Source organism: Tubulanus polymorphus, chromosome 1, assembly GCF_964204645.1.
Source record: "Tubulanus polymorphus chromosome 1, tnTubPoly1.2, whole genome shotgun sequence".
Lineage (NCBI taxonomy): Eukaryota > Metazoa > Nemertea > Palaeonemertea > Tubulaniformes > Tubulanidae > Tubulanus > Tubulanus polymorphus.
In genome coordinates, this window is record NC_134025.1 from 10,857,810 (window position 1) to 10,879,576 (window position 21,767).

General features: G+C 37.3%; 1 protein-coding gene across 2 annotated transcripts; it reads right to left on the reverse strand.

The window, feature by feature from the left end:
* Positions 1-3,098: 3,098 nt before the first annotated feature.
* Positions 3,099-21,728, reverse strand: LOC141909539 (exportin-5-like). 2 transcript variants are annotated; one of them, XR_012619754.1, is made up of 33 exons: positions 21,556-21,728; positions 19,651-19,778; positions 18,916-18,988; positions 18,682-18,819; positions 17,868-18,044; positions 17,248-17,454; positions 17,092-17,168; positions 15,470-15,569; positions 15,211-15,297; positions 14,717-14,842; positions 14,456-14,546; positions 13,875-13,997; positions 13,544-13,710; positions 13,145-13,240; positions 12,411-12,542; positions 11,885-11,991; positions 11,711-11,803; positions 11,300-11,399; positions 11,136-11,201; positions 10,932-11,032; positions 10,602-10,702; positions 10,089-10,185; positions 9,844-9,980; positions 8,959-9,056; positions 8,615-8,661; positions 8,164-8,258; positions 7,949-8,073; positions 7,684-7,788; positions 6,930-7,070; positions 6,594-6,662; positions 6,118-6,216; positions 5,337-5,747; positions 3,099-5,235 (listed from the first exon to the last, which is right to left on the reverse strand). XR_012619754.1 is itself a non-coding variant. In XM_074799990.1 (32 exons), the coding sequence occupies exons 1-32, from the start codon at positions 21,655-21,657 to the stop codon at positions 5,568-5,570; spliced, it is 3,585 nt and encodes a 1,194-aa protein (XP_074656091.1). In that variant the 5' UTR covers positions 21,658-21,728; the 3' UTR covers positions 5,242-5,567. The 2 variants fall into 2 exon arrangements, 1 of the variants encoding a protein (XP_074656091.1); XM_074799990.1 differs by lacking the exon at positions 3,099-5,235 and having other exon boundaries at positions 5,242-5,747.
* Positions 21,729-21,767: the final 39 nt, after the last annotated feature.

Below are 21,767 nucleotides of genomic sequence, written 5' to 3' on the forward strand. Positions count from 1 at the left end.
ATTAGAAAATTAAGATTTGATCCATGTCAGCACCTGACTCGTTTAGGACTGCCATCGAATCTGGTATTCCTCCTATCGGCCGACCCAGTATCTTGTTTATAATGTGAGTACAGTTGGCTCACGACAGTAGCTGTATGTCACACACAGTTTGACAAATTCATAGAAATTTCCATATCAAGTTCTGAAGTTATTCTTAAGGGTCCAGTCATAATGGGATTGAGATTCTGAAGCTTGTGACAATTTTCTGTAAAAAGGACTTAGATTAAAGAAGAGAAATTTGAAGATAGACAATCACATTCTTATTAAGAAATCAAAGATGACAACTCTAGACATCAACTCTAGATGACAGTAGTTCCTTCCATTATGATAACGTTTATGAACGTTTAATAAACAATAATTACTGTAGAGACAACATCATTGGCCCATAGCTGAGCCATATAATATGGATATTGAAATGATACCATTACGTGTATGGATTTCCATTCCATTACGCCATCTGTAGCAAAGATCAATGAAAACGCGTCTACTTTGAAGTTGACGAGGATTGGAACCGTAGTTTTGAGTTACTTCATCGGCATCGGCGATACAAGGTCCAATGAAGTAAAACCTCTCGAAAAGCCATATAATGCATTTGCAAAATGTGAGGTGGCTGATGTCATTGTTTCTGATGGATTTAATGACTGCTCTCAATCAAAATCAACGATTCACGAAAATAACGATAAGCGCTTCACAGAAACCGTACCGATCTGATAGTCACAAAAGCCGACTCCGATGCGCCGCTTTCTGTAGTTCACAAGCTCGATGTAAAGGTTTCAAATCATCCGTAATGACATCGGGCAGATGGAATTGCGAATTGTACGGCGATCCTCAGTACGAAGCGGACACTAAAACGGTTAATACGATTTATATGAAAGGTAAGTAAACATTCCCTCGAAATCTTATTCTGATGAGCCAAAACGAAAATCGAAAATGTTTATGGCGCATGTTTATGACCGCTAAGTCATTTCATTTTCCGGAATCATGACACGTTTTCAGTCCTCATATGCAGGTTACTTAACGATTTTGGAGAATTCAATCTCGTTTGAAAATTACCCTTCTCTGGATATATAGATACGCAATGTTCAAAATAATATCAGTCAAAAAATCGCATTTGATTTCGAAGCAAGGGTAAGAATATCATTTTCAGTACATAAAAATCGATGATAATGTGCTGTTAAAACGTAGAGTATTTCCTTCCTAAAAATCGATACCACACCAGGCAATTGCGCGGAGTTGATGACTATCATATTAATCTACTAAGTAAATCGTATTCGAAAGATCCCATTAATTGTATTCATTAACTATTCATTGATGGAAAACAAAGCAAAGCGTCCAATGGTTTCAATCGATTCCACCGACAGCCACTTATTCTTCCGCAAGGCAATCGGCACTGACTGCTACAATTCAAAATTACCGCGCAGGGCGGATCTAGGAAAGCCAGGACCCTGAAGAAAATAAAAAGGCATTTCTCGGATGAAGCAGCCATCCGTGTCAAAGGCCATCAGCGGGGTCACGCCCTTAGCGTTAAGACATCCGAGGAGTGTCAAATTTTCAGGTTTTAACAATCTCTGCTATGACGAAATAAAGGGCAACGTCAGTGGGAAGGCAGGCGCCCGGACCCCTGAGACCATCACCCCCTAAATCCGCCCCTGCGTCGATATATATCTGGGCGCATCGTTTACGGGATTCCATCCACGCGTAGACTCGTCGTCCATGGTTACACGAATCGTAGGGTTTGTTAGATGAATCGTAGTAATAAGTTTGTAATTACTTGACACACTTGAATCTGAACCAATACACCATAATCACCATGGACTATTCATGATTTTACCGACCATATATATCTTTGAAGTGAAACAAATAACAGAAATATATCTTTTAAGAATAGTTTGGTGCGGAAACGTCCGGGGGACATATCTATTAAACAGAATATTTTCGAGATTAATTCTCAGTCAGTAACTCAACATAACTAGTTCTCTCAGTTAAAAGTTACTTTCGAGGTTTATACTGAGTTACAAATTCGGAATTAACCTCGAGATTTTTTGTTTTTTAAGTAAATACATACATCCCGAAGACGCTTCTGTAGTTCACGGATAAAAAGAACTTAAACCCACGTAGCATTTGGCTGTTTGCTTCATTGTGCTTCTTTTCCCATTCTTTCTCCATAATTTAGCACGTGACTGTCCGGACGGATTTTTCACCATTCTTACCTCGTGTTTTCAACTCGAGAAAACCGAGAGAAATTGGGTAAGTGCTGAGGGATACTGTCGACGTCGGGGATGGAAGTTAGCAGAACCGAGGAATGAAATGATACTCACTAAACTGAAGGCATACATGAAGGAATTCGACCGAAAATGTGAGTACTGGTATCCTCTCCCTCTCCCTCTCCCTCTCCCTCTCCCTCTCCCTCTCCCTCTCCCTCTCCCTCTCCCTCTCCCTCTCCCTCTCCCTCTCCCTCTCGTAATATGACGTAAATATTGATATTATTTGTAGATGATTGCTTTATCGGAGGCAAGGACCTGGCCACAAATATACCTCGTGGGCCGTGGGTATGGGTTTCTGACCAAGAGGTGATTCGGAATTTTGACTGGTATTACAGCGAGCCGTCGTCGTCGACCGAAAAATGTTTAGCTATGTCCAGCGCAATGGGGCACAGATGGAACGACATCTCTTGTCACGAGGAGCTGGCTCCGTTTTTATGTGAAATTTAATATCTTTGAAAAAATCCAGTGATTTCGGTCAAGAAGACTGAATAATTTGATAGCCACCGTACATAACGCCTACGAGAGAGATATGTTGTCAATACAGTCAAATGTCGACGGCTGCAGTGTCAAATGATGAGTCGACAGTGTCAAATGATGAGTCGACGATATCATACACATTTCCTTTGCACATTTTAAAGTTATTACCGGTAAGAACCGGTATCGCGAAAGCGTATTTCCCGCCACTTAAACACATGATTGTCTAAAGAAGAGGGCAACACAATAACATCATTTCATTATTTAGTGAAATAAAACATATGGAAATTAATAAATAAACAACAAGGAAATCACGTATAATTCTTTTTTTCGGTGTTTTAACATTCGAAATCATATCAGGAAAATTTACGAAATTACGATGATAGCGTCCAGAGAAGTGCTTGGACCTTGGCTCAATCAAATGTTATTGTAGGTATAAGTTCATGTTTAGAAGATGCCGTAAACGCAAGATCTGTAGGATTTAGAGAGGCTTCTCCTGAAAAATTTCTTATCTTATAATAAGTAATTAACTTTGATCATAAACTTTGCTATAAGCCGCGATTACACGGAGACGATTTGGCCCGGGCCAAATTGGCACAGATCAAGCTCGAGCCAAATTTGGCCGGTGCTTAATTAGAGAGCGCACTCACACACAAACCATTGGTTCGATACTACAAAACAATGCTTGAAATAAGCGAAGTGGGCCATTTCCAATACCAGTTGCAAAAAACGCAACCATTTGTCTGGTGCTAGAATTTGGCTCAGGCCTGGTCCAACGTTTTTGGTCGGGCCAAATAGACTCGAGCCCATTTGGCACTCGTGTGAACAGTTGCCCTCGTGTGATCCCGGCTATATACTACTGTAGGTTTTTAGGTGATTAGCAGGTATTAACAAAAGTAGTTCCCAGTGTGCTCAGTTTGCATATAACCGTATTACATAACATGTACCTCTAGATACTAGGTACTTAGTTGAATTGGGCCTGTTCGATCTCTTCAAATTAACCGAATACAGAGTATTGGAAATTTCTCAATTTACCGTAGGGAATATGAATCTTTCATGCATGACCAGCACAGAAAAGCTGCAAAAATTTACTGGATACTAGTATGCATTGATTATTCATGAGCAACTCAAATACCACAAAAACGAGGAATTGAATTGTTATACGCAAACTCTAAACGCCATAAAACTAAACCTTAAAATTAAAGTTCTTATACCTTAAAGTTACGCCTTACAGTAATGTAAACTCTAACCTCATTATTAGGCAGGTTTTGATTGAACGTATTTCAGTCCAGGATTGTTATTCCAGATTACAAATTCTCTAGCAGCCTTCCATCAGGTTTACGGATTATGCTATTGCGGAATAGCACATTCTGGTGGAAACGAATGCGCCAGAGAATTCTGGAATCATATTGAAAAGACATATTGAAAACCTGCATTAGATTCACAATTAACATTGAAGACACTAAATTTCAGTTGGCATAACATCCGATGAAAATAAACGAAGTCGTCATAAAATCTAATACATCCACAATATGAACACAATGCAGACAAGCGATTAAATAATCTATCGTTGACAGCACTAGTCGTTTCTACTGCCACTTTTATCACAGTTTTTAAAAAGTCAACCACTCGCTCGTCACAATAAATAATACATTCACAGCCTCTCAGTTACTAAACTGATATAATTAACATTAACATTTCCCTCATGACAATATTGGCCTTTGTAAACATATTAACATTTCCCTCATGACAATATTGTAATATTTGTAAAACTAGTTGTGGATAGCATCAAAAATAATAAGAGACGTTAGCCTCTAGGCATTTATAATTGCATGGATTCAACATGTTAAGCTGTCTTACGTGTAAATGACACATAGGTCAAGAGTTATGAAAAAATATCAAATTTCCGCCTTTCGATGATACATATAAATAGGCACAAATAGCATAATTTAATGGGTCGAGTCCTCTGAATGACACTTTCAAAACAAGTCTTTAAAACATATGTTATGAAAATGCATGTAATGAGTTATGCGGGTACTAATATTCACCGTTGGTTCTGGAAATCTTGATAATGACTTTATTGAAAGCGCGATGAGAAAAATGTTGAATTTCTGTCATCAATGAGCCAATTTTTCAATCGAAATGTCTACTAAGGGTCGAAAAGACCTGAACACAGGATAATAAGAATTTGGCAGAATGTAGGTGAGGTTTTGTATGTCTGATGAGCTGGGAATTGTTATCAAACGGCTGAAGGGCAAGTTCAGGTCGCAGATTCATATCAGCATTGCTTTTCTAATTTGAGTTCGATTTCGATGGATGAGCATCGATCTTCACCGAACAGATCGCACAATCCTCCGCCAGTTCCTTCAACGACGGCAGGTTTCGGTTTCTTTTGTTTGAACATCACCGGAAGATCGACGATATGGACTTCTTTTTTAAACAACTGAGCGACACTCCTCTGCAAAACAAAACAAGTTGTGGATAGCATCAAAAATAATAAGAGACGTTAGCCTCTAGGCATTTATAATTGCATGGATTCAACATGTTAAGCTGTCTTACGTGTAAATGACACATAGGTCAAGAGTTATGAAAAAATATCAAATTTCCGCCTTTCGATGATACATATAAATAGGCACAAATAGCATAATTTAATGGGTCGAGTCCTCTGAATGACACTTTCAAAACAAGTCTTTAAAACAGAATGCAGAATGTAGGTGAGGTTTTGTATGTCTGATGAGCTGGGAATTGTTATCAAACGGCTGAAGGGCAAGTTCAGGTCGCAGATTCATATCAGCATTGCTTTTCTAATTTGAGTTCGATTTCGATGGATGAGCATCGATCTTCACCGAACAGATCGCACAATCCTCCGCCAGTTCCTTCAACGACGGCAGGTTTCGGTTTCTTTTGTTTGAACATCACCGGAAGATCGACGATATGGACTTCTTTTTTAAACAACTGAGCGACACTCCTCTGCAAAACAAAACAACACAACGATATTAGAATGTTACATGTAGCAAAACATCAAGTCGTATTCCATATTGGCAGTTTGTTCACTATGACCTAGTCCTTACCAGAAAACTTTGTTCCATAATTTCTTGAACTTAAAAGTTGACCCGGCCGGCTGCCTATCTACCCTGTACATTACTTGTTTTAAAAATCATGATCAAGCTAGCCATAACAGACCAGCAGCTTTAGAAATGAACTGATCGCAAATCATATGGCAGTTTACAAAAGTGACCCAGCCAATTAGGAGAAACAAGGTATCATTTTATTTCAGCCTTAGATAGATGCAAAAATCATGGATGGAACATGAAGCAGAGAGTGCATGTTGGCTACTTACCCCTATCACATCGATGATAAGCTTTTTAAATGCATCTTTCTTCCTCTTGTCGGACGCTGGCTTTCCATTTGTGAGACCCAGTATATTTTCATCGAAATTCTATACGACAAATACATACATTAGTCTTATATCATAATAGTAGTGAAATATATTGTAATGTCTGTGCTCATTATATTGACTTTATATAGAGCAATAAACTACATTGAACTAAAAAAAAAATTTAACAAAACATACAGAAAATTGCATTTTATGTGAATCCATTATTGAACAACACATACGGAAAATTGCATTCCACAGTTATAAATCAGTGGCTTGTTACACAGATCAAAATAAGTTTATTGTTAAATTGTGTAGAAATATATGAGTATACAGGTAGTGGCAATTGGGGGCAGAACCGTAATCATCATGGTGGCAGTGAACATGTTGAGAATAACTTCCACGCTTAAGTTTTTATGTCGTGACAAATCAAGTATTACCTGGATCACTTCTGCTGAACAATTTGGTATTGTCATCAAAATGGCAGTCAGTTCACTGTACAATGGCCGCTGCAGAAAACAAAAATCTAATTCGTGAAATTAAGTGAACATAATATACATCGATCTATGAAATATTTTATTGAAAAATTTATATATATATATATATATATTGAAAAATTTTAGTGCAGTAATTTGTCAATGGTTGAGACGGTTGATATTTGACTTAATTAATCTCCACACAGTGAAAGTGAATTTTCATATCATTAGTGATGACTGTTCAACAAAGCAGACAATACAACAGTTACCGTAGATGAGAGTTTCATTGAGAGAACTTACCAAAGTGCTATACACAAGACATGCTAATCCGATAAGAGGAGCTTGTGTGCCTTCATGCTCGCCATGAACTGTGAGTGCATTTAATACCAAGCGGAATAAATGACAAGCTGCCTCAACTGTGACCAGATTTTCAGCTACAAGCTAGAATAATAACACAGAATATACCAAATTCATCATTAATTGTGGAATATATAGTAGAATATGCTTACGGTAATTCGGGATTATTTGGGACCGATGCAATTAATCCTGTTTATGAGAAATCATATTTCACATTTATGTACAAGTATATTATAAATATTATCTAGATCAGAAAAATGATCTGAACTTAGCGGGTTTGACGGCTTCCTCGTGGAACAGCTCACTCTGCTGAGCTCCTCGACAGATTTGTATCGACAAAACTTTTTTTCAGTACTAGCCAAGAATAGGGTTCATAGTTAATAAATCGTGGCCTAATGAATGAACCAATCACATCGGTCCAGGGGCGGATCTAGGAAAATTGAAAGGCAGGGGTCCCGAAGACGAGAAAAGCTTTTTTTAGATTAAGCAGCGATGACAATGTCAGGTCCCAACCTCGGTATTAGATATTTTTGAAGAAATACGTCCTAAAAGATGCAAATTTTGATAGGATGAGTGTGAAATTTGAAGGTTTTAACTATCTCTGCCTCGTAGAAAAGGGCAACCACAATGGGAAGGTTAGGGCTCAGATCCCCGAGACCGCCCCCTAAATCTGCCCCTGCGGTCATTTCGTATGTACCTGCAGTAGTATAGCACCACCTAAGTTTATGCACTTGCGACATGTCGTCGAATCGTTCCATGTCAAACCAGTGAATACCGTCAGCACCATATATTGACAAGTAGCCTGAAATGAGTGGATTAAAAACGAATCAACACAAACAAACAATATCAAAATAATCTTCTTTGATTAGTTTGGTATGGGAAACGAAGTAATGCAATGTATTTATTATTTATCAATGTATTTTATTGCAATGTATTTAATGCAGTATCATTATTACTGGTACCTCATTTTGAATAGCCATTATTCCTAATTCGCTGATAGTTGAATCTTCTTTCACACTCATTTTACAATCATTTTCGAGATTATTTTCTACAACAGCGCCGGAATTCTGGCTTCTACAAACAAATCCTGCAAATTAAAGAAATAACCGATTCTGTTGTTATTATGCGAAAAACGAACTTCGATAAAAATGAGTAAATTCTCCCATTTCAGTTTTACCTAAAATATCTAGATATTCCCGAGTTAGCTGTCTGCAAAGCTGGTCTTCGAGAACTTCTTGGGATTCTGGATTTGTGTCATCTTCTGAGAGAAGTCTAAAATACACAGACTATAAATATAGCTTTTTTTCTACTCATCAATTTCGAAATATTTTTTTGATATGCTGGATATCCTGGAATGAGTTTGCAATTCCTCAATCCCAAGAAATCTCCGTTGGAGGAAAGTACATGTGCATATGAATATCTTTGCAGCATGACTTCAGTGAAAAGTGACAGTGAAAATATCAATTGTTGATAGGTATGGTCCAAACTACGGATGCATAAACCTTCCTAGGAAGACTAGGAAACAAGAACAGGGTTATCCACATATTACACAGATAACCAGTAAATGTACCATACTGGGTTTTCTTAGGAATTACATTATCAATTATTTATGCTGTAAATGTTTTTACCCATCTTGATATCTTTGATGAATAAGCACCCACTTTGCTTCTAAGCGCTGAAATGTAATAAACATCAGATGAAACATATGCTATGTATCAGTTATCAATTCAAACAGGAAAAGCGACCAGAGAATTTTGTATTATTGCTTCAAATCAGTATTTTCAAATGTCATTTAATGGGAACTGCAAATAAACGTGTGACAACAAATCTTTTATTTTCAAATGGTTAAAGAAATACTAATACAAGTCATAAATCATTTTAACTGTGGGATCCTTTCGACTCATTTTACAAAGTTAGTGGTGAAATTTGATGATTACATAGTTGAATTGCCCGAGAAATTGGACCTACGTACCTTGAACATGAACGGACAAAGGAAACCAAGAATCGGTAAGATTAGACTGTTATAGGACTCTTTAAGACACTGTTGTATGAATGGTTTAAGAAATGAACGTTTCCGGAATTAAGGAAAAGGAACTTCTTAAGGCAGCATAAAATAATGAAAATTTCTACGTGGTTACGTGAACAATGCTGGACTTCAACTCGATGAACTGACTAAAAGCTGGCAAATACAGGGACTCCACCTAAACCAATACAGTTGGGACTTTCATTTTTGCACTGAATTAGGCAGTTACTGGTATTTTGATTTTACCGAATTGAACGGATTACCTGATAGACCGGTACCGGTTTGGGCAGTGTCTACTGTACTAGTGAAGAGAAAAATTGTAATAAGGAAGATGCAGTTTATTGTCCTATTCCTATTGTATAGGGTGCTGGAAGCATTGTGACCACATACATTTGGAGGCAAAACACTTAGTTAAATTGCAATGCTCTTCCATGAGTAGATTTTCTTACATATCATATGTTACAATACTGTCTGCAGATGTTTTGAACACATTTACATGTATAGGGTTTAACCCTTTCAGTGCATCTACACCGCAGTGAGGTGTATAAATAAGTGATAGATTTTGCTAGTACACCGCACTATGGTGTATTGATGTAATTAGTAATTATCTCTCTTGAAAAATGGCAGCACCTGTCAAACATAGTGAAATATTAGTAACTAACGATACACCGCACCGCGGTGTAGACGCACTATAGTGGTATGTGTGTTATTAAACACACTAGGGTGGAAGTTTTAAAAATTTTAGAATTATCTCCAGCACTATAGGGTATTAATTAGTCACTGAAAGGGTTAATATGATAAATGCATGCACCATATTCCGTCATAAAAGGATATGAATAATTGATCGCAGACTGTAATCTGGAATCGCATGGAGATTCGTGAAAACTGATTCTAAGAGCAGATTGGCTAGTCCGGGAGCCATGTAAAATTCAGCACCAAGGCATAAACCAGCGTTGCCAAGAATGTGATAGCTGTAAAACAAAATCCAACATTACTCAGTTTTTTCACATTGGTGAAGGTATACTCCTGGCCCAAACAGTGGTTTTCACTTCGACAAAGCCAAAAATAGTAAATATTACCAAGAATCGTAAGAGAGGTGAATATATGCTTGCATTCTTTCTTGAGGTTTTTTCATCATGAGGCAATCTGCATTGTCGACGCTAGGTGGTTGGATACCTAAGAGAGATATGAGTAACGTGCATTTAAGGACCATAAACAAAGTTTTCATGATGAATATTCTTAGGCTAGGGGCACACGAGCGTATTTTTTTGCCCGATCGTGGCGATGTAAATCACGGGGACAGCGATTGAGTCGGCAGGCGATTTAACATGTTTGATATTTTCGCCCGATTATTTACGCCGGCGAGCGGATCGCCCGCAAATTAACACGTCTGCCCGCACAATACGCTCGTGCGCCCCTAGCTTTAGCCAACGCTTTCTATGTCAGTAACCTATTCTTGACTACTCCAGTAGGCAGCATCATCCATGTTTTTTTAAGATAATAATTGTCTCAGAGCATATAGAATATGGCTAATGATATGAACATAGTAAGATGAACATATCACGTGAAAGACAAATCATAGATTTTCAGACCTAGAACTGCAAGTTTCTCCCTCTCTTCAAGATTCATTGCCTCTGAGAATGCTGGATGAAGTTTCGCTTTATTTTCTGGAAGCCACATCTCATTCATTATTCTGAAAGACGGATAGTGAATAGGTTTTAACTAGTTAATCCATTTAAAAAAAAAAAGTTCATTTGGTTTTTCTTTTAATGCCAGGAATGAAGAGGCTGCTAGATCCAGCTATGCCCTAACAACTAGGTGTACAAATGTACAGTATTCCTCACTTTCCTCTAGTAGACCTTATATTCTCAGTCTGATTATTTGACCCTACAAAAGACATCAACTCCAATGTTCCTACATACCTCAGCAGTGGAAATAAGTTACTCAGCATCAAACTGATGTGTTGAGTTGCTGGATTGCGTAATAGACCATTTTCTCCGATGAAACATCCTTGTTTAGCATCCTGCATGATATAACAACCGAAAGAAATCCATGTACCGGTATGCTACATGGTGCCGATTATGATTGTAAACTTTTTTTCCAAACGAAAATCATTAGGAGTGTACCTCTATATCATCTGGCCATTTGCTTCTTTTGATTGCGGCTAATACTAGATTCAAACAATAGGTCACCTGAAATAGAAATGTAAAGATTGATTGATACCAAACTTGAAATTGGCCACATGAAATTGACAGACACAAACAAGAATTACAGAAATCGAAAAAGGCACCTGTGATCTGTTAATACCACATACATCAGCTGAACTAGGCTCGACGGGTGGTTGATTTAATCCTATGTACGTCAGATAGTTATCTGTGCTTGAAAGAGCCCTGAAATCGATGGTTACATCAATATATGGAATTAAAAGAATAACCAATTTTATTCTAAATAAGAATAAGGCTCAGATGTAAATACATCAAAACCCAGACATACTAATGGGCCTGCTCTCTATACCAAGGGATTTTTATGTTAGAACACAAGTAGGCCTACACATCGTGAAGAAATGAGTATGGATGAAAGAAGTCCCATTTCAAATTAATTTTCAATGATTTTCAGAACAAATAAGGTCTTAAAAAGTGCAGAAACCAAAAATTTTGGTGAAGGTTTGCATCTTCTCTTAACATATGATCATTTAACTTACATTTTCATTTCATCAGACAACCAAATATCGTTAACTGGACTGATGATAACTTTGAGGAATTCTGATTGTTTTTGGAAATCGTAGAATTCATTGCTGAAAAGTATTAATTGCACTCAACTGAATAATACAACAAGAAAGTCTTAAAACTAACTTATTTTAGTTCTGCATGTGTACCTGATAAGAATCAGAGCTTCGTTGAGGGTGCATTTCTCCATTTGAGACAGTCCTTCTGGGTCGCTGCTAATTGCAGTGATGTGATTGAAAAATTGATCAAAACCAGGCTGAAAAGGTTTAACATGGTTTAGGTGTCAAGCGATAAAGATGAAGTTGAATTATACTACATTTTCCACCAGATGCATTCACACAGGTATCAGTATGCAGCCTGGACCCACCCTTGGTAAGAATTATTGGTTTTCAGATAAATAAACCTCTCAACACACGGACAAAATTTCGTGGAAACCCATCAAGAATTGCAGGCTGCATCGTGCTAACAAGAAATTTAAGATGGCCAGCCTGGCCATTATATAAGATGGCTCTATTTTCAATAAGATTGTACATTTCACCTACCTCAATCCATACACCAAGTTTCCTGGAATTCCATCTAGCAAGATGGCTGCCTTGGCATCCTTAATAGATGGCTGATTTACCGGGACATAAACAATTATTCAAAGGGATATGAGCAAAATATAGTAGAACTTACTAGAAGTAGACGGGGATGACTTTTACAGATTTTCACTAAGATAGAACAAGCATGACGTCTGACGTTTAACACGGCACGAATACGAGTGCTTTTTGTTTGGCCTTCTAAGTTGAATACAACCGTATCAAATACCTAAAATCAAAATACATGAAAATATGAGCTCCTAAACTGAAGTATATAATATAATTATAGCAAAAGGTAAAGAGTTAAAAATCCTAAGCTTAGAAGTAATTGAAATTCAACCTTGAACCATTAGTGAGTCGAGAAGATACACATTATCCTTGTTAGTGTAGGATGAATAACAAGAAAAATTCCACAATAGATTGGAAGGGATGTGACTCCCACACAGAATGTATTGTGGGATTTCTTTCGTTATTGAAGCATAAGTTTGCACATCATATCACACCTCACTAGGAGATACAGCTCAAAGGTTGTGTTTTCGTTCCAACATAAAAAATATATTGAACCTTTTTGATGTAGGCCCTATTCAAAAATAGAAATTAAAAGTGTTTTAAATTTTCAAATACGCGGGTATATGTATTGCCACAGGGCAAAACATTTATCATAGTTGTTGGAGGCTGCTTTCAAAAGCTGAGTCAACTCATCCAGATGTCACTCACATACCACATCATCAAGGCAAAGCATTTCAACTTAAGTGATACAAGTTCAATGAATAGCAGTTTTTTAGTGATGAAATATAAATAATAATTGGTGTTAAAGCAACCATTACTCACTTTTTTCAGCACTATTGGTAGAATATCCGGTGCATGTGTAACGAATATGAAAAGAGTTGATATGCAAGATAGGACTGATGATAAAATCACTGGGTCCTGAAATCATTTGAAAAGACTGGATGTAGGATCCAAAATTTATTGAGGATTATGTATTTCTGAGTAGTAATTAATAAATCAAAATTTGATACTTGGCACTTAGATCAAAATGAGAAGGTTGTTCGTGTACTACTACTAAGTTTGCGTGATCAGCCCTGGAATATTGCTAAATATTTTGATGTACAGGTTAATTGAAAAATTTGCCATTTCAAAGGGCAGTGAAAATGCTAATAGTTTCCACCCGAGAATAACCCTACTATTTCTTTTTCAATGCTTTTTCATCATGACTATTAGAGTTCTTACCCGGGTCTCATAAGCAAGTGTGTCTTTAAGCAGACGAATTCCTTCCAAGTTATTGATTGTCGCTTCAGAAAGGTTGATCTTGGTTAGAACACACTCGAGGAACACGCTCAAAGCATCCCATTCTATGAAACTGGGCGAATTCGAGTTACACATTCCGCTCTTGTTTCCTAAGGTAAAAATAAGAATATAATGTCAAGACTATGCTATTGCTGCACAGTCCCTTAAACCTTTCACTACATCTATCCCTCGATGTCATGTATTGTACAAAATCTAATAATGTATGGCGATGTTAGGGAGCAATAAAAAACTTTCAGCTGAATTGTATAAATACCTTCTCCGAGATCAATAGGTTTCTTAAGCTGCCTGTCTAACCATTCAGTTGCTATTTGGAAAGTAACATGAGGTACTAAGAGACTAGTTTCGCGCACAACAGCTGAGATTTCACAGCGAAATTCTACAAACAATCAATAATAAGTTTTCTTCAATATCATATTCTTCATGCTAGCATCATTATATCTATATGTCCAGGCTATAAACAGTTGAATTGCAGATAATTCTTTTTTTTTTTAGAAATCAATCCTTGTCCTGCAGGTATATCATTAAATACCAAGTAGCAACTAAGGGTCCAGGGACACAATGCCCACTTGGGAACTGGACCGAAATGCTTGACAATCCGACAATCTAAACCAATGATTTTGAAACTTGCAACAATCATAAACCATTCCACGATTCAATTACGGGCTGCAAGTGTGTATAAACCAAATATCAAGACCACGCATCAAAGCATGTCGAAAATTTCCCAGAAAAATTTGAATCTGGCTAGCAATCACAGATGAATAGACGGATGGATATACAATGGATAAAAAGTGAAAGCAATAGCCCAACCAAGTGGACTAAAAAATCAGTTCTTACTGGAGAAAAATGCAATGAATTCTTCATCGCTGTCGAAGTCCAGTCTGGCATAATCACAGCTTTTAGAATCGGAACGCGAGGGAAATCCATACTGCAAATAAAATTATGAAATTAAAATCCTATTCATAAGAGTATAAAACCTATCACAGAAATAGGAGACACTCCTGAGAAACTTTTTCCATGATGCCCGGCATAATGTGAAGGGGACTCAGGTGATGACGCTAAATCGAGCTTACAGTTATCGATCAATTAAAGACAAACCTTTTGTAATGATACAGTTGCCTGCATGATTAATGGACATAGAATACTGATAAATATAGGATCCTGAGAGATGTGCTTGTGACGTAAAAACGTTGACCACTGTGAGTACACTGTATCTCCTAACACCTACATGAGAAAGAACAATGTTCTCATTTACGTATTCTCATAAAAAGATATCAACCATATGAAGATATAACATTCAAAAGAAAGGCAAAGCCTAGGTGGAAAAATCCAGCATGGAATCCCCATTCATGCATTAGTAAAGATCTGATGAAAGCGATATATGATGCTGAAGTAACCAGGTCCTAGCAACTGAACATTCATGTTACTGGGGTATTTATCCAGCTAGTTCTTATTCTCAACAATATTTCTACGTAATTCATTGAGAAAAGCTTGAATAACTCCCCGAGTCACCAGGAGGTATATACCAGTGTCTATGGCTAAATGGGTTTTACCACAAAAGCTAAATGGTATAAGTAATGTAGCTAACTTACCAGACTATGGTGGTGTGTAAATGCCATTAAAGCTTGTAGATAGGCTTCAAAATTTGTAGGCTGACCAATATCCATATGTTCATGGCCCTGAAAGACACCACAAAGTACAGAATATTTTCGTTTACAAGAAGGTATAAATAATCTATGAAGTCATTGAGTTCCCTAGCTAGTCAGTCAAGCTGGTAATAATAGCAATAATGGCCTCGCAAACAAGCCCATGAAAATGAAAATCAAACCAGTCTATTGATTATGATCTTACCCATAAATAACACAACTGATTCCCAACTGCTGTTAATACTTGACAAAGCTTTTTAAGAAATATGTAGTTCTCTTCATCAACACCGGCTAAAGCAGCAACTCTTAAAAGATCAATCATTAAATTTGGCATTGAACATTTACCAAAATATTGCATCAAGTTAACATCTTGATCTAAAATTCTGCAGGAAAACTGTCAGGGCGTACTTAGAAGGGAGCAGAGGGGCAGTTGCCTCCCTAGAAATGTTGGTAAAACTGTCCGTTTTGCATCTCCTTTCCAAAAATCTTATGCAATATCATTGTTAATCAAATTGAAATTTAATGTATAATCCTTCACTTGGGACTGGCAAGCATTTTGCTGTATGCCAAAAAGCTTTTGTTAGGGCCTATAAGAAGAATCATTATACCAGTGTTTGACTAGGTTAGGTAACTGCCCTTTTTTAGGGTTTCTCCCTCCAACATTATATCCAAATGCTCCATACAGCCCTGGAAACAATGCAGACACAACTGCAGAACTGAACAAGGTTATCACAAAGAACCAAAGTATGAAAAACTAGGGGTCCAGGGACACCATGCCCACTTGGGAAGTGGTTTTAAATGCTCAACAATCTAACAATTTCAATATTCAACGCCCCCTGGTGACCATATACAAAAACCAATGACCTTGAAACCCACCACAATCATAGAACACGTCAGCAGCTACGATTTTGTAACTTATTGCGATAGCAAAATATGCCTCGTTACCAATTTAATATGGAAATACTAAGTTATTCTACTATTCAACGCCCCCTGGTGACCATATGCAAAACCCAATGACCTTGAAACTCTCCAAAATCATAGAACATGTCATGAACTACAACTTTGCAATTGATAATGGTATCAAAATATGCCCAGGTACCAATCTAATAAGGAAATACTAAGTTATTCAATGCCCCCTGGTGACCATATAGAATAACTAATGTCCTTGAAACTCACCACAATCATAGAACACAATATGGGCTACAACTTGCCAATTGTTTGTAGGAACACAATATGCTTAGGTATCAATATAATGTGGAAAAACTTTTTTCCACCCACGAACGGGTACTGATGACACCAAGATGGCCACCAATTGCATCATATTTAGCTGATAAAAAATACCTGTCTCAAATATAAAACATCCCTTTCCAAAGAATACCCATCACAAATTGCAATGAGAAATGGCAAACCAGTAGGAAGCTACACTAAAAAGGTCATAGGACGGCCATCTTGAGTCCCATTGACCCAATTTTTCTTATGCCGATGGGCCCTTGGGTAATTCAAATATATACAAAAGATCAAGGTAATTAATCAAAGCGTCTTCAAAATTTCCCTCAAAAACTTCAAAATGTATAAAAAGTGCTGATTTTGGCGAACAACAATGGCTGCTAGTTGACCATCTTGATTCTGACAGGGCAGTTTTTGGGCTGAAGGTGTGTCTAAGGTAGATACATGTGTAAACCAAATATCAAGACATTATATTGAAGCGTCTTCAAAACTTCCCAAAATAAGTGGATTCCGTCTACGGACGGACGTCCGGAAAAACGTCTGAAAAGTGAACGCAATAGCCCGCTGGGACTAAAGTCCCAAGTGGGCTAATTACCCTACCTCGCAGCGTCTAGAATTGTTGACATGGCATCTTCAGAAAACAAAATCATCAGAGGTTTTCGATCCTCTGGTTTTCCCTGAAAAAGTAACAAAATATCGGTGTTGAGTAATTCGTTTCCAGTGAGACTTTTTTAACAATGGCAAGAGAAAACGTACTTTACGTTCAACGATTTCGAGTAAGCAATTCGCAGCAGGCAATCGTAGTTGTTTGTCGGCCAGCAATAAACACAGCATCTGCAACAGTAGGTTATTGTTAGCAGTTATGTGGCTCATGGAGACCCAGTCCACGTAGCCATACAGCGCCGACAAAGTACTGGAAGCAACCTTGCACATCATAAGACCTGAGTCGGTTTCAGGATTTGCCTGAAATCGAAGGATGAAATGAAACTTATAATCAAAAAAATATGGAAACATGCTCCTATGACCAATACGATTCCACGATATTTTCTCTTCCATGTATATTCATCTATTGCCCAGGAACTTGTCGCGAGAACCCACTGAGATAACAGACAAGCTTCAGTCAAACCTGACCACAAAACTTATTCTCAGTTTGATATTCGATGTTTGGCAAATGCAGAGGGAAAATGTTGTACTTCAGAAGAAAATTGGACTAAATCTCGAGAGATGTGCTGCATTCATGGAATTGAATTTCACAACTTATCATCATTTTCAAAGCCCGGAATTTCCCACTGTTGCAGTTTAGTATGGGGTTTGATAAACATTAAGACATTAGCAATTTTTTAGTTAATCTAACTGTTAAGATTAATTAATCTCACCTGATGTTGTTGAACGCTTGCTTTCAGGACATCAATGAAGAATGAAAATATTTCCGTCATCGCCGACGTCAATGACGTTAAAATCTCTCGTCTTCGCTTCGTGGGAATATTTTGGAAATGAACGACATCTTCAGCTAAACGCAAAAACACAAACAGAACTAACTCTGTCTGCGAAGGCTGAAATAAAGACGACTGGTTTAAATAGTGTTGTTCTACCAGGTTATTAGTAGTTCGAGGAGTCTGGGCCGGTCGCTTTGAAGTTGGTTAAGTTATCTACTGACGAAGTTCTTGATTGGTTTCACTTAACCTATTTGCTGAGTATGAGCCAGGCTTGTAAATAAATTGACATTCGATGTGAGTATGACAAGCTCAGCTCGTCAATATAGTATTGTATGGCGCTTGTCAACGCATATCAGTATAACTTTATGTATGCACACCAGACAACTTAGCTATGATTTTTTTCTGAAAGATGGCGAAACTTTCGCCAGTTGGCACCAGGTCATAGCTCACTGCAGTTGCTATGCTGTCGAATTTTGAAAAATGTTTCTAGCTATTTTCAGTTAGGCCTAACTCATGGTTTAAAACTTTACCAACTTTTTGAACAATGTAAGCCAATTTTCTCCAAGCTTTTTTCCGTTTGATTAAAAACGAAACTTCACGAGACAAGGCAATAATGACTCTTGTTCGTAAAATGTTGTTAGTCTGTTTAGAAATGACTCTCAGGAATAACTGGCACCAATAATGTACTATGTAACAATATCAATCAAAACGTATATTAACGTGTACCTTTTTACATTATTCTACGCATACGTACCCCCATTTGACGAAGATCGTTTAGTTCTTTCATCAATGTCGGCCATTGTTGAGGCCATTCCCTTTTTATCATCTCTACCGTTATACGAGACAGGGCATCCTTTATGTGAAGCTGCTCTGCGATGATATTTTTCGTCCCCTATCAAATGAAAAGGAACAATGCACTTTTATTTATTTCTGAAGAATAACGATTGAAGATAGACACATATTCAGAATACAATTTAGGTTCACTTACGTTCGCTAGAAGTTGCATCGTGATATTCTTAATGGACAGCTTTATGTCGGGGTTCATGTCGTTCCAGCGATCTCTGATGAGTAGAAAGATATTTTGAATTTATTCTGTGTTGATTTTTAAAAATGAGGGATCAATAAAAGAGAGTATGACAAGCAAATACCGGTAAAGGTAAATGAAAATAATGAAATGCAAATATCTCATCAGAGCAAAGTATAACACAAAACTACCAGTATGAATGTCAATATTTTGAGCTCCCAACCAGAAGCCATCATACAAACGACTGGTATGAAACTGCCCATTGATTTTCAATTTGACTGTCTTCGTCAATGGATGTATAACTAACTAATAACAAACAGATTCTCGTATCTAGGAACAGGTCGAAAAGGGTAGTTTTTTTCATCTTTGTTAACATTTCAGGAGCTAGTAGGCCCTACCATAATGATAGTATCTGACTTGTTTGACACCTTGTTTCTCCTCTCTGCTGAGCTTAGAAGTTGACCCGGCCTATCTACCCTGAACATCAATTTTTTTAAATCGTGATCCATTTTACCATAAACAGACCGCGATCCATTTTACCATAACAGACCGGGCACTGCTATAGAAATTAACTGATTACAAATTTTATCATATCTTACATACATTACCCGCAGCCGTTGCGGAGAAACAAGGTATTATTTTTGTTTAGCCTTAGGCTTATACATTTATGAATACAATTCAGGTAAATGCGTAACTCACACAATGCAGTTTTCGATAAATTGCAAACCGATGTGGCGAATAATGTCCGGCTTATCAGGTGAACACATCTGGAATGAGGCTTCAATGAGAAGCTTGGTATCGCAGCTAGTTTTCAATTCCTCCAAGAACTGAAAAAGAGAATTACCCTGACACTGACACTACTAACTGACAGAAGTGACATGGATGGATGAAAAATTTGCGCACCTACTAAAAACTGACCGGAACCGACTGAAAACCGACTGGATGGAGCTGATTACCCAAAGACAGTGTTTCGCAACTGAATATTTAGCAGAGATAAACTTTTCAAAATCTTTGAACTTCAAAAGACAATAATAAAAATGCTCCTGTCATCAAACATGATTTTTCTCATGTAATATTAGAAACATCATTATTTCTATTATATTCTATTATTATATATTTATTCTATTACTTAATGATTTCAAAACAAGTTAGGCCTAAGTTCAAGTGTTTTTTTCTGGTACATGTAGTAGCATTTTCCGTTTTGAAAATCCAATGTTACCTATCATGGACAAATCGTGAAACGAACCACTAAACGCTTCAAATAATAAAAACTTTTTTGGTGCCAGGGACCACAGTAGAGTTCAAAACCTAAATTGCTTTTTAAACAATCAAATGACAGATATATTAAGAGTCATTTATTTTTCGCCATTTATTGGATACGCCGGTTTTCGCATTTTTCTTTGCCAAGGGTTCTGGCGACGAGGTTTTTGGAATCATCAATTTCTCGTCAGTTGAGCGTTATAGTTTTGATAGATTGCTTGTTGTTTTAAGCTTTTGAACTCGATAAAGAAAAAATAAAAAAGTGGCATCACTCCCGGTCGACGCCGATGTGAATATTACTATGATAAAGAAATAATTTTGGAGAAGCTTGAAGGAAGAAATAAAAAAATGTTCATCTCTTTGCGTAGATATTCTTATAACTTGCGCACTGTCTTTATGAGTAATGATGTATTTCGAAGATATATATAATTCGAGCTTCATCCAGTCGGTTTTTAGTCAGCTTTTGTCAGTTCCAGTCGGTTCTGGTCGGTTTTTATTAGGAGCCAAAATTTGAATGCAAGCACACATGCATGCATTCTAGTCAGTAACCTGTCTGTGGTTTAGTTTCACGATCGGATATTTTCACAAACCACTGATAAAGGTATAAACCGATTATAAAAGGCTTACCACCAACGATTAGGTTAACTATATTAACTATAACTTATTAAAACTACAAATGCATTCATGATTCACCCAGTCCTGGCAGTGGCTGTCTCCACAGTGTATCTACGTTGCTCTACGATCCTGTGTAACCAACCACCCAGACACGTTCATTCAAATTCGCGTGACTTTTGCCGACAGAACTACTGTTGGCATTTTTGCCTGTGTTCAAACTGCCATATCTCAGCAAATAAACAACCGATTTTGATAAATAAACTATCTACACTAACCTTATGACGTTTTGTGTTTGTTCATTATATTTGTTTGAGGATAAAGCCGATTTTAGTAGGCCCTACGATTAAATGTAAGATACAAAAATTATGCGCTGTTTAGCGATGAGACACGCATCGCTCAAGTGTCTTGTTGCTAGCGAACTACAGTGTTACAATGCCTAGTTTCAAAGTGAAAAAATGGTGTCATTTTTGCTATTTCTGTATTTAAATCGCATCAAGCACGGACTGTGATGAAGAAACCTCCAAATGAATATAATAATCAGAAAACTGAATGTTTGAGGTTTGTAAAGAGTTTATTTTTCACAATCGGTTTAGTGAAACTGGATTTCTGGTGGTTTAAAGTCACAGTGATTTAAGAGTATCGAGAAAATGTCGTTTGTGTCTTAGTGTCTGTGGTACATCAGGCACTGACTAAGGTTCTTGGTGAAATTCATGCATGCTTACTACTTACTCGATAGGCTTGCGCACGATCAGTTTGCGTCGAAAATGGATTTAATTGCGTTTCTACAGCTGCAGAAATCTGGCCGATCACAGAAACTATGGTGTCATCCATTGTCAGTTGCCGAAACAATAAAATATCTATTGTTTTTCATCAAATATTGTAAAAAAAATCTAGACCATGGAGGCCGCCATTTTTAAAAACCTGGAATCCAAACGCAATGA